The sequence below is a fragment of the Leptidea sinapis genome, chromosome 23, assembly GCF_905404315.1.
Source record: "Leptidea sinapis chromosome 23, ilLepSina1.1, whole genome shotgun sequence".
In the NCBI taxonomy this organism is placed as follows: domain Eukaryota; kingdom Metazoa; phylum Arthropoda; class Insecta; order Lepidoptera; family Pieridae; genus Leptidea; species Leptidea sinapis.
In genome coordinates, this window is record NC_066287.1 from 4,035,672 (window position 1) to 4,053,171 (window position 17,500).

The 17,500-nt window shown below is 36.7% G+C and overlaps 2 protein-coding genes across 4 annotated transcripts in view; one reads left to right on the forward strand and one right to left on the reverse strand.

Annotated features, from left to right (window-relative positions):
• LOC126971377 (uncharacterized) overlaps positions 1-17,500 on the forward strand; it is a 453,035-nt gene that overhangs the window by 114,032 nt on the left and 321,503 nt on the right. The window lies entirely within an intron of this gene.
• LOC126971327 (CLIP-associating protein) overlaps positions 1-17,500 on the reverse strand; it is a 92,626-nt gene that overhangs the window by 63,027 nt on the left and 12,099 nt on the right. For all 3 annotated transcript variants that reach the window (XM_050817565.1, XM_050817564.1, XM_050817563.1), the window contains exons 3-6: positions 12,271-12,459; positions 5,412-5,512; positions 2,658-2,834; positions 1,859-1,983 (exon numbers count right to left, since the gene is read on the reverse strand). In XM_050817565.1, coding sequence (XP_050673522.1) covers positions 1,859-1,983; positions 2,658-2,834; positions 5,412-5,512; positions 12,271-12,459 — 592 coding nt within the window. The remainder of the gene's footprint in view (positions 1-1,858; positions 1,984-2,657; positions 2,835-5,411; positions 5,513-12,270; positions 12,460-17,500) is intronic.

Below are 17,500 nucleotides of genomic sequence, written 5' to 3' on the forward strand. Positions count from 1 at the left end.
TATGGCAGAATGACCCTGTTATAAAGGCGATTGAAATCGCGGTACAAGAAAACACATGTTATATGGACACCGTATCGTAGAGGTACCCTTACGGTACCCGTACGGTAGATTACCGTATTTCTACGTCAGACGAAAAAGTCGAGAGTTCTTCCCAATGTTGATATTTGAGTCACCTGCAATGCCAGTAAGTCTACCGTATTAGTGTAATAGGCCGCCGGGCATGGGGGGCTATTTCGCATAGCAATAAACTGTATACGACATAAATTTAGAGGTATTTCTTTACGTGTTTTGTTTCTGAATCCGTGGCAGGGGTTTATCTGACACCAAAAAAAATCTAAAGGAATCAATTATGAAATATCCTTTTTTACATGGAAGTCAAACGAGCGTACGGGTCACGTAAAGTTATAATTTTATTCAAAAAAGGATTTTTAATCGCTTTTTGAATATTACAAACTACCCTACCTAAACAAACTACCTACTATTAAAAAACTTATGGCTCAGACCTGAGTAGAACGCGCTCAATTAACTGAGCAGGTTTCTTTCTATTTACAAACAGTTTTCTTACAGCAGGTAAATAATAATAAATTATTTAAATAGTGGGTCACTCCATTCGCAATCTGTGCTATCATTTAGAAAGTAATTAGGTTATAAATAAACCTTTACTAGATCTATCTATAATATCATTTAACAAATTTCCTTTGAATTTTGTAACAGTATATTTTCTGGGACCATATAATAAAACCATAAATTTTTATGGAGGCAAAGAGCGTACGGGTCACCTAGTGTTATGTGATCAATGCCACCCACACTCTCTTTCAACTCCAGTGGAATCACAGGAGCGATGCCAGCCTTTAAAGAAGGTATACGCGATTTTTTTGAATATACCCATGTCATTTCGTCCCGGAAACACCGCACGCTTCCTCGTGTAACTTCCAATGCATTCCATAGTTTAGTTGTACGTGGGAGGAAGTTAGATATGTACCAACATCCACAATATATTTTATCGCGGCTCCACTAAGTTTGTTACTTAGTGGAGCCGTGATAAAAATGCCAGCTGATCTCAGCAACACCTTTACTAAATCGTCGGTCAAGCTCGTTGATCCGCTGACGCGCTATGGGGACAAATATGTGCGTTCAGTTCGACGCTGACCGAGCGACCGACCGTACGCGCGCTTATGTAACGTCATAATCGTCATCAAGAATCGTAAACAAAAATTCGTGTTCTGGCATGTTCCAATATCTATATATATATAAATGAATTGCTGTTCGTTAGTCTCGCTTAAACTCGAGAACGTCTGGACCAATTTGGCTTATTTTGGTCTTGAATTATTTGTGGAAGTCCAGAGAAGGTTTAAAAGGTGAATAAATAGGAAAATGCTGCTAAATTAAATAAAAACAACAAATTTGTTTTTCCTCTGATGTGTCACTACATAATTTCTATGAGAGGATTTATTGACGCACGGCTTGACAGTTCTGCTGTGAAACAATTTCATTACGACAGCAGGGTGCATATTTTACGAAGTAATTTTTGATGTTATGATATATTATTGACAAATTCATATAAAAACATTATTTTATTTATTATATACAGAACAACGTCTGTCGGCTCAGCTAGTTTATAAGTGATCCTTCAATTTGACGCTCTATAGTAATTGGGTAAATAAGATATCTCCTCCATAATTTACTCCGAAATCGTTTGCGTGCACACACTTGCACATATTAAAGAGGTTGAAAATGGAATAATAATTTTACGCTAAATTATTTTCATGGCACGCGCTACGCTCGACCGACGTCATGGCTGACCGTCGGTCGTCGAGCACTAAATGCAGCCTACGACTGATATGACATATATACGTACCAACGTGTCTGTACACATCCAATAGCACCTGCTGGGCAGCGTCCCTCACTGCCGAGTTGGGATCTGCGAGGAGGGCAGCTATGTTCGGCATGGACCCGCGCAGTTGAAGTTCAGTCGCGCCGTGCCTGAAATGATTACAAGACGACTGTAGAAAGGCATTAATTTTCTTAGAATACTTTCGAATAATTTTTGATGTTAATTAAGAAAAATAAATAAACAATAATGTATTGTGTCATTGTTAATTAAGAGATATTATTTAAGGTCTTAGGCATACTTTTTCGATTAGAATAGGTGGTAGTTTTGGACTTTCAATATATATCCTATTTTGAAAAAAATAGGATATGATATTTATTTAATTAATTTAAATTTATTCAAAGACTACGCCACAGCAGGGGCTGGCATATTAATTATAGAAATAAAAAACTAAACTAAAATCAAAATAATTTTTTTACATCTACCCTCAAATCTATTGTGTATGTTATGAGGGCAACTAGAATAGGTTATAAGGAATTTATTATTTCTAGTGTTATAAAAATTAAAATCACTATTAAGAGCGACATTCAATTTTAATCAAGACCTTCGGTCACCAAATCACATAGTGAAAGTCAGAATCTATCACCTCTTCTTATAAGAAATGCCTTAAACCCAAGGAATGGTGTCATTGAACGATAAATATCGTCAAAATTATATAATATTATATAAAATAAAAAAATAAAAGGGGATTTATTTCATGTAGGTAGGTACAGCAGAGCACATGTCATGTGCAGTTAAAATATATTTTCCAAATTGCTGTACTCACGTGTGCAATAGTGCGGCTATACATTTAAGCGCTTCTTCGCGTGTATGAGCGCCCTTATGCTGTAGAGCAGGTGAAAGACGCGCGAGCAGAACGCGCGGCGGAACCGCCTTGCACTCGCCGAGCGCCGAGAGACAAGTTCTCGCCGCTATGCGAACCCCCTCCTTAGTGTCCGCTAATCTGAAACGATGCAAAAAAATCAATAACAATACGCCCACTAGTAAAACTCAAATAATACGAATTTAAAAAACATGAAAAATTATAATCATTCCTAAATTAGAGTCCTTCAAATGAAAATTTAAAATCACTTTTTTCATGTTTTGCTTTTCTTTACATCTACCACCACCTTCGAGCTATGTGCCATGCGCATTGCAATGGGCGGGGCGTATCAATCACCATCAGCTGAATGTCCTGCTCGTCTCGTCCCTTAGTTTAATAGAAAAAAAAAAGATTTTCAGAAGGAGCGCGTTTCGTATTTAATGTACAAGAATTCACGGGCAGTAGTTAGTATTATAATTAACGATCGAATTCCGTACTGCGCATTGGTAGCGCGGTACCGACACGGTCTTGACCGGCTTTAATCAATTGAGCAACCGGGCATCCTCCCATCTCCTTATTTAAAAATATTACTTTGATACGTAACCTTCCCGAGCTTTGATTATCATTGGCCGACCACTCCCACGGAAGAATTAACTAATTCAAGACAATGTCGTATTGTTTCGAAGACGCGTCATCGTATGCATCAATGGATAGCAGGCCGATTGGTACATTTATACAGGGAGATGTATGAGGTTTTGATGGTAAGTGATCACATTATTTACGGACATGTATTAGTAAATACATACATACACATAATCATGCCTCTTTCCCGTAGGGGTAGGCAGAGATCACTTCTTTCCACTTGCTACGATCCTTGCATACTTGTTTCGCTTCGTCCACTTTCATTATTCCCTTCATACATGCTCTTCGGTTTAGGGTACTCTTGACCTAGCCTTTTTCAAGACCTAGGCTTTCCAACACTTTCATTCACAATCGCCTTAACCATTTTTATGTCAATCGTTCTTCATTCATTCCCATCGACATGGCCAAACCATCTCTCCTTTCTCAATTTTTGCCACGACATCTTCTTTCAGACCACACCGTCGGGGACCCAGTACTCTGTGAACGGCTGGATCACTTGGCGTTGCGTGGGGACGTCGCTTCATTGTGTGTCTTCTACCGCATTTATCACGGGGAGTGTTCCGAAGAGCTGTTTAACCTAATTCCTGCCGCCGAATTCCACCTTCGCACGACACGCCACAAGTTAGGATATCATCTTCACCATCTTGATGTGTGGCGGTCCTCCACAGTGCGGTTTACGAGGAGCTTTCTTCCACGTACTACAAAGCTGTGGAATGAACTTCCTTGTGCGGTGTTTCCGGGACGATACGACGTGGATACCTTCAAAAAAAGCGCGTATATCTTCCTTAAAGGCCGGCAACGCTCCTGTGATTCTTCTGGTGTTGCAAGAGATTGTGGGTGGCGGTGATCACTTAACAACAGGTGACCCGTACGCTCGTTTGTCCTCCTATTCCATAAAAAAAACCGTTTCCTTATCTCACTATTTTTTATCCTGTCACTCAGTTTAACTCCTAACATACTTTTTAACGCTCTCATAAACTCATGCACAGCCAAACGAGCCTTGTTAGACACCTTCCGACACACAAACTGCTCTTTACGACCGCTCAGCGCTCTCCTACGATACAGCGGATATTCCTAGTCATTGTGAACAGTCTCTTTAATAGTATTTCCCTGCAAACTTTAACATCCTACTTCATCCCCATGTCGATCAAAGTTTCAAATATGCTCGAACAAATGTTTATAAATTACTTCTTATGAGATGATGAGAGTTTTGGACTTAAAATATTTGATTTTTTAGAAAATGATTTTAATTTATTCAAAGACTAAGCCACAGCTGCTGCTGGGATATTATAGAAATAAAAAAGTAAACTAAAATCAAAATAAATTTAAAAATCTACCCTCAAAACTATTTTGTACGTTATGAAGGCTACGAGAATAGGTTATAAGGAATTTATTATTTTATAGAAGAAGAAGAAGCTTCTTCTTTTAGTGTTATAAAAATTAAAGTCACTATTTAGAGCAAATAATTTTAGTAAAATAAGGTTACAGAGACATCCAATTTTATTCAAGAGCTTAGGTCACTTAATCACATAGTCAAAATCTATCACCTAGATAGAGTGAGTGAACGATAAATATCCTCAAAATTATATAATATTAAAGAAGATAATATAAATAAGGCTTTAATTTGCTTAAAATGCTTTAATAACAATGGAAAAAGAAAAGGGGATTTTTTTACATGTCCAGTACATGTCATGTGCTGGTCTGCACTTAGCACTGTCCGTTACGCCGATTGTAAAAAAAAATGCTTGTTTAGTAATGTGACCAGTTAGGGCATAGTTTCTCAACCTTATTTTGCTCACCGCCCACTTTGAGAATATGTTTTTTTCTGGAGTATTTTCGTGTATTTTTTTGCCTTTTTAGGCTATATTTTTTAATCTACCCACGCCCCATCTGCGCCATCTCAATGCCCCCTAATTTTCTCTGGGTCTTCTACTGCCCCCCCGAAAGTCTCAAACGCCCACAAGGGGGCGTTAACGCCCACGTTGAGAACCTATGAGTTAGGGTGTCCACCATGATTCGGATATCATGCCTGTTAAGGCTGATAAGTGGACAAAGAGAGTATCATGAGAGTGATACCTGTCAATAATATGCGGTAGAACGTTCGGCACGTAGTAGGAGAACTCCGGTCCCATCTGCTCCGCCAGCGCTGTCAGTACTTCCAGAGCATTCTGCGCCACCTGGAACAAACGAAAGCTGTCAGAACATGTAACTTCAATAATTATAAAAACATGTAGGTACTACCCGGTTACATTATGTCAGGACGTTGATGACGTCAATGTGACGTCTGTTACGGTGCGCAAAACAAACATCACTAGAATATTATTTTCTATATATAAAAATTAATGTTTGTCCCGTATGATTTGAACCCGCGCCTTTCGGGTAACGTCCCAGCGCTCTACCAATTAAGCCAACCGTCCGTATGCCACATGATACGTAAATCTCAGTATGCTCTCAGGTTGTGGCTCCATCTACAGAATCTACTTTGCTGCTTATAACCTGGGCAACCCCAATAATTGCATATTATTAGGAAATTCACTTGAGATTGTCGCTCTTGAAATATTTGCTGGGAATAATTTAATTTGCCGCAAATCGCAAAAATATAATTTGAATGAAAATTTATGGACGATGCGGGATTCGAACTCCCGCCTCTCGATGTACCTCCTAGCGCTCTTCCACCCAAGCCAGCCGCGCCATATGTCACAATCCCGCATTTTTGGTACATATTCAATTTGTATTTTTTTTTCTTCAATCAACGGATAGGCCAAAACTTACTGAGCTAACGAAGATGAAACTTTGAACTTTTACGCATCTTCTCCACTATGAAAGAAAGTTCTCGGAGTTCTCTGGCCTTGGTATGATATGACAACTGTGCCGAAACTGCGTCAGTTATTCCATACAAATATCCGTCGGAAAAGGTGAACGAGGATACACTTCTTAGGCATTTTAGCGAGAAGTAAATCTAGATCAATATTTATTTCTTAACTATTCATGTGTTTTTTTTTTCGTTTGGCTATTGGCACACAAACCAGCCTATGAAATACTTTAAAAGAAGTGTCAAAAAGACTTCAAATAACTCACTGCTATCAGTATTTATTAATTTGTAGTAATAATATTTGTTTTTTATTTGCAAAATTTATAATAATTATTTTTTATTTTTCTTGTACGTGTGTAGGATAAGGCTCTATATGTACCTATAACCCACTGGATGTGTGGCGTTTCTCCACAGTGCGGTTTTCAAGGATTTTTCTTCCACATACCACAGAGATGTGGAATGGCTTCCTTGTGAGGTGTTTCCGGGACGATGCGGCATGGGTACCTTCAAAAAAAAGCGCGTACGTACTTTCCTTAAGTGCCTACAACACTCCTGTGATTCCTCTGGTGTTGCAAGAGAATGTGTGCGGCGATGATCACATAACACCATGTGACCCGTATCGCTCGTTTGTACCCCTTTTCCATAAAAGAAACACGGAAGACTGTCCGATTCCTTTTCGAGAATGTACAAATTACACCCTCGTAGGAATCGTTTACATTCACCTCTTAGTCACCAGTGTATTATTTATTTGCATTGCAGTAAAATAAACCTATGCGAATTTATTTTTAAATGTAAATGCGTCATGCCGAAAATAGCAGTACTAAAAGATGATAACCCACTTACTTACTCGAACGTATCTTTAAGATTGATGAAGCGATTCGGCAGAAACGATAAAAACATCACAACACTACAAAGGAGTTGAACTTGCGACCCGCAGATCTTTTAAATCACTCTCATCTCTTTAAAGCATACGCACTTAAAACACAAGCGATATAAAACATCTCGTAACACGAAATCGTCCATCAGAACTGCCGATTATTCAATGAATCATTATTGTGCTTGTCTCAGTATCGGCGTCTCATTCTGAACGAGGCGCGCCCATGTGAGTTGGTTATATTATGAAACCTGTCGGTGTAGCGACTGCCGATAAAAATTATCGCAATCTTGTTAATGTAAGAGGTTTGTAGTACGGGGGAGGCAGCTGTTGTTAAGCGCAAGGTCGCGAACGTTTCTCATTAGGACTAATTCATGCGTACTAGTAATTGCTAATGACACTTAATAATAATAATAAAGCAATTTAATTCCGAACTAAAAAACATTTAACATTTGAATAAACAATAATCTTAAGCTAATAAAATGTCTCTTAGTTCGGCGTGCCGATTGGCAAAGGCCTCCTCCAACGATTTTCACTCTTTTCTGTTTTGGGCAACTCTTCTCCAGTTAGGTCCTGCTGTCAATTATATTTCATCTTCCCACCTTGTGTGCTGTCTTCCTCGTTCTCTTTTGCCATCTCTTGGGTACCATTCGGTTAGTCTTTTGCTCCATTTCCCCACTTTATCTCGCATCACATGCCCTGCCCATCTCCACTTTTGTTGGTCGATTCGTTTGAGTACGTCGGTAAGTTTCGTAATTTTCCTTAGGTCATTGTTTCTTATCTTATCCTGCAGTTTATAACGGGTCATACTCCTCTCCATTGATCTCTGTGTAACGGCAAGTTTCTCTCTCAGTGCTTTGTTTAGGGTCCAAGTTTCGCATTATGACAATGACACTTAACATCACTCAAAGTGACGAGCGCAATTGTAATGCCGTACAGAATTTTGCTTTCAAAGAATCCTGAGCGACACTGCATTAAAATGGCGTGCCTCTTGAACGTGATACTACTCATCTCCCCATTTTTTTTCTCATAAAAAAGAGATAGCGCCAGCCTTCACGGTGGTGAATCCATCGATCGAGTGAACTCATTTCGAAACGTACAATTCTAATTTGACGTCCTATAAAAGGCACAAAAGGCATTTATTTTCTTAAAATTTATTCCTTTAGAATTCTTTTTGATGTCATTTCTAATAGCTACTAGATACTTTTACCGCTTCGGAAACAAATGGCGCTCTGAGAGAGAAGAAGCGGCGCAAGAAACTCTCCCAGCATTCTTTTTTTGCTACAGTCATTTCTATCGCTATAAAATAATCACAATCTAGTCCCAGGCTGTCCGATCATTTAGATATTCAGCAGTGGAATAATAGGATTTACGACAGAGCCATTTTTTTATAAAACATTTAAATTTATTTATAGAATCTATACACATGTAAACGTCCAATATTATGAGAAGAAAATTTATTATTGTAATGATAATTCAAATAGAAAATAGGTGCGTAATTTAATAATAATACTAATAATATTAACACACTTTTTACACAAATTATCTTGCCCCAAGTTAAGCGTATATAGCCTGTGTTATGGGTTACAAGACAATGATATATTTAATACAATATAATTACTTAAACATACATAAATTTATATAAACATACATAAATACATTTAAACATCCATGACTCTGAAACAAACATCCATATTCATATAAATGCTTGCACCTTGCACTTGGATTCGAACCCGGGACCTCAGTAGGTAGGATTACTTAAAAAAAAATTTTCGTCAGGTATTTAGTTTGATAAACTCGAATCGCGATTGTCCGTGGTTTTAACAATACTTTTGTAGCTTATCCATACTGCAGAATAGAAACACGGGTGCTGTGAGGCGCAAAGCTCATATATATTGGCGGAGAATGATGAGTGTGCTAGATAGTTCTATTGTTGGACGGTACTAGGAAACGAGTCGTTATCCATACGACTCGCCGTTACATGCAGGGATGGTTGAAGCATAAACTTACGGCCGGTCCCAATATACTATATAGTAGAGATAAATTACTACCTTCTACTGTAATTAGCTATCAATAATCTGAAGCTGTCACAATTTACCCGATAAGTAATTCATTTTTCAACGGTTTCATGGTCTTCATATATTCCATCTCTTTCTCACACCTAGGTTTTTAAAAATATAAAATGTACAGACCCAGCACGATTATTTACAGTATACGCGAATTTATACATCTACTGCACTCTTACTTATTTGAGTTTTTTTTATGATTAATAACTTCTCTTTTAACTTACACAAATAAGTCAAAAAGTTTGAGTTATTTTGGTATATAGTAGCATATAATGTAGGTACATACTCGTTAGAATATTTGCTGACAATATACCAAAATATAAAAAAATCCGTGCATTGGTTTTGTCAAAAAGTAGACATTTCATTTTAGGCAAATTTCAATGTTCTGTAGAATTATGTAACTGGGTCTATGGTTCAATGAACTTGAATATTTCAATATCATAAACGGCGTTGCCAATTTGCCGTGCAAAAGTTTAAGGGCAGCGCTTTGAAAGAAAAGCCGCCAGTGTCTTGATACGTGTATTTTATAGCCTAAACAAATGGTCGGATTTGGTGCGGCCGAACCATCGGACGCGGTCTGGTAACGGACCATATTCGATGGTATGTCGCATTGTCCATCGCACAAAATTATTATTATTACCATCCGGACCGTACTGAGTACGACGGCGGACGAATTGGCGCGAAGGGTACACCCACCCCCACCGGCCCGTCGTATGGTCCCTTCGTAGCAAATCCGACCATGTGTCTATGCTATAAAATACACGTGTCAAGACACTGGCGGCATTCCTTTGGTAGCGTACACGTCCGGCGGTATCTCTTTGACGGTCGCGGGCGGCGACTTTATTCAAAGGCAAGGTCGAACTTCGTACGGCGTAGGGTAAGGACATCTATCGATAATTAGCTTTCTTTAAAGAGAGTTGTAATCAATAAACAATAAGCTGTTTAAGTTTAATTTGAAATTGTTCTGTAATGATTATTGTAATAATACTACACCATAGAAATTTAGAACTAAATAGCTTCGTTTCGTAAGTTTGTTTTTACAAATTATGAAGTAGTTTAGAGATAATGATTGTGAATTTGGAAGAACTAAACAATAACAAGTTATTACTTGTTTGCAATTTGAAAGCAACCTATCAAAAATTGTACCAACATACTTGTTCGCTGCTCAGGGAACCACTCAGAAAATAGTGGTTTCGTAAATTCAGTTTTACCAGTGGGATGCTCTTTTGTACAGGATGCCGGCTAGATTATGGGTACCACAACGGCGCCTATATCTGCGCTGAAGCAGTAATGTGTAAGCAATAATGTGTTTTGGTCTGAAGGGCGCCGTAGCTAGTGAAATTACTGGGCAAATGAGACATAACATCTAATGTCTCAAGGTGACGAGCGCAGTTGTAGTGTAGCGCTCAGAATTTTTGGGGTTTTTCAAGAATCCTGAGTGGCACTGCATTGTAATGGGCAGGGCGTATCAACTACCATCAGCTGAACGTCCTGCTCGTCTTGTCCCTTATTTTCATAGAAAAAAGTATTGAACTTACAAAAATAAACAATTTTTTTACAAAGCTTATCCATTAATAATTTATTAATTGTTAAAAATATTAAAACATTCGAATAACACAAAAATACTAGTTTTAATACCTTGTTTAGGTTATTGGTAAGTAATTGTAAATAAAATATCGATAAACTAGAATTGTGTGGCCTGCCCTAGTTACGCCTTAATTTTTTTTTCGCCATTTTAGTTTGTTGATTCAGTAATCAGTTTTTGGCTACCTTCCGGGTGGTGTGTACGATCTGTCAGAGCGTCCGTGAAACCAAGTGGGTGCCTTACACAGGGCGTGATTGTTTTAAATGATGGACTGTATTCATTAATTTAACTTTCTAAAAGTTCAAGTGAAATGTTTAAATCAATTTTCATTTTTTCGCTTATTGTTAAGAGCTTGTTTACGAGAAGGGAAGTAACAGCCGATTTGGCGCCTGTGTGCTACGTTGTCCCTCCTCGGGGTCAAAGCACGTTGCCTAAACAGACTGTATTCTTTTTTCTAATTCAAATTTGATATTTATTTTCTTTGAAAATTTCACTTTTATAATTTAGGGATTTTAATTTAATAATAAATTTTTCTATACTTCTGTGGATCAGTATGACTTGTATTTTCATTTATTTCATATGCAAACCATACTGTATAACACATATCTACGTGTGATTTTGCCATATTTGAATAAATGATATTTCTTTCTTTCGATTACGATTTTATTGAAGTTGAACGTAAAATAGCACAAGAAATAATTTTTTAAGGATTTTTGTTTTATTACTCTAAAGAAGAATAACTTCTTGCGTTCGCACATTTCTTTATATCTTTTTTTTTTATATAAGAGACCATTTGCCGCCTCTTTTATAAAAACCTGATATCCATGGACAAGGGGCAAGAGATCCGTTGCTAGCCTTTAAGGAAGGTGTACGCGCTTTTTTTGAAGGTACCCATCGTCCCGGAAACACCGCACAAGGAAATTCATTCCATAGCTTTGTAGTACGTGGAAGAAAGCTCCTTGAAAACCGCACTGTGGAGGACCGCCACACATCCAGATGGTGGGGATGATATCCTAACTTGTGGCGTGTCGAGCGAAGGTAGAATTCGGCGGCAGGAATCAGGTGAAACAACTCTTCGGAACACACCCCATGATAAATGCGGTAGAAGACCCACAAGCAGAAGCGAACGTGAAGCGACGCCTTTACGCAACGCCAAGCGATCCAGCCGTTCACAGCACTGGGTCCCCGACAATTCGAGCTGCTCTGCGTTGCACGTGGTCAAATGGATCGAGCTGATACTGGGGTGCGCCAGACCAGAGATGACAGCAATACTCCATGTGTCCGGCCGGGCCTGCGCTTTGTAGAGCGCTAGAAAGTGGGCCGGCTTGAAGTATTGCCGTGCTCTGCTCTTTTCTCGAAGATACTTGACTCGCATCGGTTCAAGAAAACAACAGCCGGTAATTGATTCCACAAAGAGGCTGTGCCAGGCAAGAAATTTCTTGCAAAAGGCGCGGTCGTGGAATGTCATAAGTCAACGTGATGCGGGTGATATTTTGCATTGTACGTTATAATATCCGGTGGTGGAAATCGGCCAATGGAGTCAACCCGAACAGCTCCTCTGAGCACTCCCCGTGATATGCATAGATAGATACAGATACCTTAAAGTTCCCTCCGTTGAGCCAAGCCACCAGGGAATCAATGAGCTGCGCCGCAATGTCCTGGGTGATCTCCTCACGACGCACCAGCGCCACGAGCCTCTCCCCCAGTTGCTGCCGGAGCCGCAGGTCGGGACGGTCCAGGAGTGGCAGCGCATCCTCCAGGGTCGACGGTTGGGGGTAGTGCGCCATCTAAAAGGAAATTAATTCACCCTTCAATACATTGATTTCATTGCTTGTTGAATTAGGACTAATTTTGCGGAAATCGATAGTTATCCAAATTTTGTGAGTTGTCTTGCGTGTGAATTCCGCTAAAATTTGTCTTTAATCAATCGAAGATGAAACTGTTTCGTACTAGAATTTACCGAGTCAACAACATCTTCCGAGGATGCCTCGTGTAGACGCGAAACACGTGTCGAATTCTTTAAAGACAAATCTTAGCGGAATTTACACTCAAGAAAACTCACAAAGTTTGAATAATTTTATTGTTTACTAGCTGACCCGACAGACGTTGTTCTGTATATAATAAATAAAATAATGTCTTTTTATGAATTTGTCAATAATATTTCATAACATCAAGAATTGCTTCGTAAAAATGCACCCTGTTGTTGTAATGAAATTGTTTCACAGCATAACTGTCAAACCGTTGCATCAATAAATTCGACGGGGTACGCATCAAAGAAAAAACAAATTTGTTTATTTTTATTTAATTCCGAGCATTTTCCTATTTATTTACCTTTTAAACCTTCCCTGTACTTCCAAAAATAATTCAAGACCAAAATCAGCCAAATCGGTCCATCCGTTCTCGAGTTTTAGCGAGACTAACGAACAGCAATTCATTTTTATATATATAGAGAATTCATGAGTTTAATCATCATTTCTCACCCGAATTAAACTTGTATCGTGCTCCCTTGGGAACTCTTAAAACAAACCGATCCCGAGCTGTACTTGTTTCTTGTCAGTGACTACGCGAGTATAATATTTTCGGTAGTGCTATCGTTTGTATGCTAACTACAACAGTAACAACTAGCCTAGGTCGAATAACAAAAACGTAGCTTTTGCTTCTACATATTTTGCTACTTAATTGAAATCAAAATTTAAAAATTTCTATTCAAAATAGAAATCACTACAAAAGTGAATTCATGTTAAAAACTACCGTAAGATAATTCTTTTTTTTTATGGAATAGGAGGACAAACGGGCGTACGGGTCGCCTATTGTTAAGTGATCACCGCCGCACACATTCTCTTGCAACACCAGAGGAATCACAGGAGCGTTGCCGGCCTTTAAGGAAGGTGTAGGCGCTTTTTTTGAAGGTACCCATGTCGTATCGTCCCGGAAACACCGCACAAGAAAGATCATTTCACAGCTTTGTGGAAGAAAGCTCCTTCAAAACCGCACGGTGGAGGACCGCCACACATCAGATGGTGGGGATGATATCCTAACTTGTGGCGTGTCGTGCGAAGGTGGAATTCGGCGGCAGGAATCATCTTATATCCTTTAAATGAGCAATCACTTGTTCTTACAACACACACCAATTTTCATCAAGATAATGGTAATTGATACGTCCTGCCCATTACAGTGAGTGCCGCTTAGGATTCATGATTGAGTCTAAAATTCTGAGCGGCACTACAATTGCGCTCGTCACCTTGAGAAATGAGATGTTAAGTCTCATTTGCCCCGTAATTTCAATAGATACGGCTCCCTTTAGACCGAAACACAATAACACTTACACATTACTGCTTCACGGAAGAAAAGGGCGCCGTTGTGGTACCCATAATCTAGCCGGCATCTTGTGTAAGTAGTAGGGATTCGCCGGTTCTGGCTCACAGTAGTAGTGGGGATGAGCCGGTTCTGCCTCCCCGGTTCTGGCTCACTTGTTCGTGATGCCTACTAAAAAAAAAAAAAAAGAAGTTTGGTGTCAAACTGGGGGTTTTGATGTATTTCCGAGCGATTGCGCTGATCCGTTTTTCGATATCTCTTATAGTTTCAAAGTTAGCTTTTTAAGTTAAACAGATCCATACTAATCAGTGGTAATTAACCTAATGATTGGTGAGCGCCTCAATGTGAATTCTATGAATGTGATAGATGTAATTAGTAAATTACCTCTCACATTCGTTACTAAGATTAAAACGACAGTTTTGTGCTGTGTGTCTTATTTATGTTAAAAGATTATAAAAATAAAGTATATAATAAAACATCGTTGCAGATTGTATCATTTTCAAAATATTTGATGAAATCATTCAAAATCTTCTTATTAAACTCAAAGTATAGATACATTAAACAGTACTCGCTAAATATACTGCGTCAAATAAATTCTTTACTCTTGTAGTATTGTAGATATACATTCTGCAATTGCTTTGTAAAAACCTCGGCTGGAATCCCTAAGCTGGACGATCATATGAATCGAAGTATTGTCCCATATCATGTTCATCAATGTGTATTGTAACAACCCAGTGAGAGCCTGGCTTATTTTCACTATCTATATCAAGTCAAGTGAAAAAAATCTTTATTCACTGTAAAACATTATAAGTTATTTAGTGCAAGTCAGGTTGAAGTACAAAAGTTACAATGGCATACAACAATATTCATTAACAAAATTTAGAAAATTAATTCCAACTATCTTTATCATTCAAATAATCTTTCACATTATAATAGGCCTTGGATGTTAATTTATTTTTTACGATACATTTAATTTTTTTAATAGGTACGATTTTACTATCATTTGGGAGTTCATTATAAAATATAACACAATCCACATTAAAATATTAAGATATTTAATTTTACGGAGCCTAGTAGATGGAATTGCGAGTTTATGTGGAATTGCGAGTTTATGTTTGTCTCGAGTATTGACATTATGTACATCACTGTTCTTTTTAAATTGGCTAATATGTTCATGAGCGTATAGGAGGTTCTCGTATATGTACTGGCAGTGTAATGTCATAATATTAATTTAACTAAACTTTTCTCTCAATGAACCCCTTGAACGCATTTTATATATTGCTGACAATATAACAGGGCGTAACAACGTATATCGACTATCGGTTTGCTGCGTAAATATTATTTTGAATACTGAGATCAATTTTCTTCAAATAATTCTGTATCTCGATTGTATTCAAATTAGTTTAGAATAAGCTCTTGTCAGTTGAGGGATTGAATATTTATGCGGTTCATGTATTTTATTCATGTATTTAAAAGTTATTGTGTTACAACTTACAATAAAACAAAACATCATTTTATGTACTTATATTAATTCAAAATTATAAGGCAATATAGTAGTAAGTTTAACCAAAAATAATACACAGCCTTACAAACGATCAAACATAAACATAACTGCGGTAATCTATGGAAATATTGTGATTTTTATCAATTTTATTGTAAAAGAGCTTATTCAAAACGAACTTTGGTTTTTGAAATATGTAACTTGAGTTAAATGATATAGCTCTTTGTCATTATCTTGATGTAACAAATTTTGAGATAAATAAAATAAACTTTGGTTTCTGTGATTACTTCCTTTCGTGAATATATCAACAATCCGACAATCAGACTTCCTCATCAGGTCATCAATTATTATTAGGATTAGTTTAAGATTTCTGTCAAACATATTATAGAGATCAGGCAGTTATATCTTGAAAGTAATTAACATGGTTGAGATTTTATAAAGGTTGCTATATATCATCAAAGTATCAAGTGATTTAGATAAAATTTGTGTCACTGACATCATTCAAAAATTTTATAAAATTATTTGCGAAAACTGATTATCCACATCCACACACAATGCAACTTCTACTACAAAAAAGGTTTCAAATAATATAATGAGACGATTTATTGTTAAACAACCATTTATTGATTATATTTCAATATAATAATTTATAAGTAAACTAAAATACAGTACCTACATCGTAACTTACTCCACAAGTTATGTATCTAATCCTATTCTTTTCAAAAAAATTAATTCAACCTTAAAACTTATATAATATTTTTTAATTTATGATGACTCCAAGCTAATGTATCAATATAATTTGCTTAGATATACCGTTTGGTATGACAAACTAGATTTATTTATTCGTTGAGTGAAAATATTATGCTTAATGACTTAAATCTATGCATTGAACAATATTCATTCTTATTTTCAAATAGGCATATCTTTTAATTTTCCATTTTCATATACTTACTTAGTTACACTTTTATTAAATTTGAATGTGAATTGTCCAACAACATCTAATGCATGCGTTTACATCTAAGTACTAGGAATTGATTAAATATGTTAACTTTGTTTTCATCTTTATAATTATGGTACCGCACTCTATTAATTGACTTTTGGATAGCAAACAATTTTTTCTGTAATCAGAGGTTTAGAAACGCAAATGTAAATCAAGTTTTATATCCGTGTAAAATTTTTATATATCAGTGTACAATAATTTTAATTTATTTCGAAACTTATTTAACTAGTGAAAGTCATTGCATTAGAGTTTTAGAAATATTCAATATATAAAATCCCAAATTAATAGGTTTATTGAAGAACAATTTAGTTTTTCGTAATTGAACTGCAACCAAATTCTCATTTTAAAATAGATAAACTATGGAATTCTATCTTGGCAATTAAATCTTGTACACTTTTACATTTACTCTTTTTTCAATCTTTACCATTGTTATTTATACACTGATTTATTCATTAATTTATAAAAATATTTTCGAAATCAGCTGTAGGTAGCTTGTTTATGCATGTTCCCATTTAAATCTATGTAATATTGTAACTATGAGCTTTGTTTGAATTTTAAATTTCTATCAATATTTTGTAATTTCTGTGTGTGCGCGTGTGAAGGGCCCATATTGGCACACCTAAAGTTCTTTACCCGAAATTGTTCTTCCTAACTATTTGTAATCCGAATGATCATTCTTCCTAAAAATTTTCATCCTAAAGTTTTCATTCATACTATTTGTAGTGCTACCGGCGATGCTCATATCACTGATGTTTCCGAAAATTGTAATTAATAACATCATTAATGTAAATATATTTAAACTCCTACTGTTTTTTATCATAACGCTTTTATCCCTAAACATACTCACCATAATATTTTCACTCATACTCAGAATGAAACATTTACCAAGTGTAATAAAAAATATATGTGGGTAGAAGATTATATTTATAGTTTCAATGATTATTATTTTAGCTTGATATACCTATAATCTTTTATCTTATTTAGATTTTGTTTTCTGAAATATTACTATAAA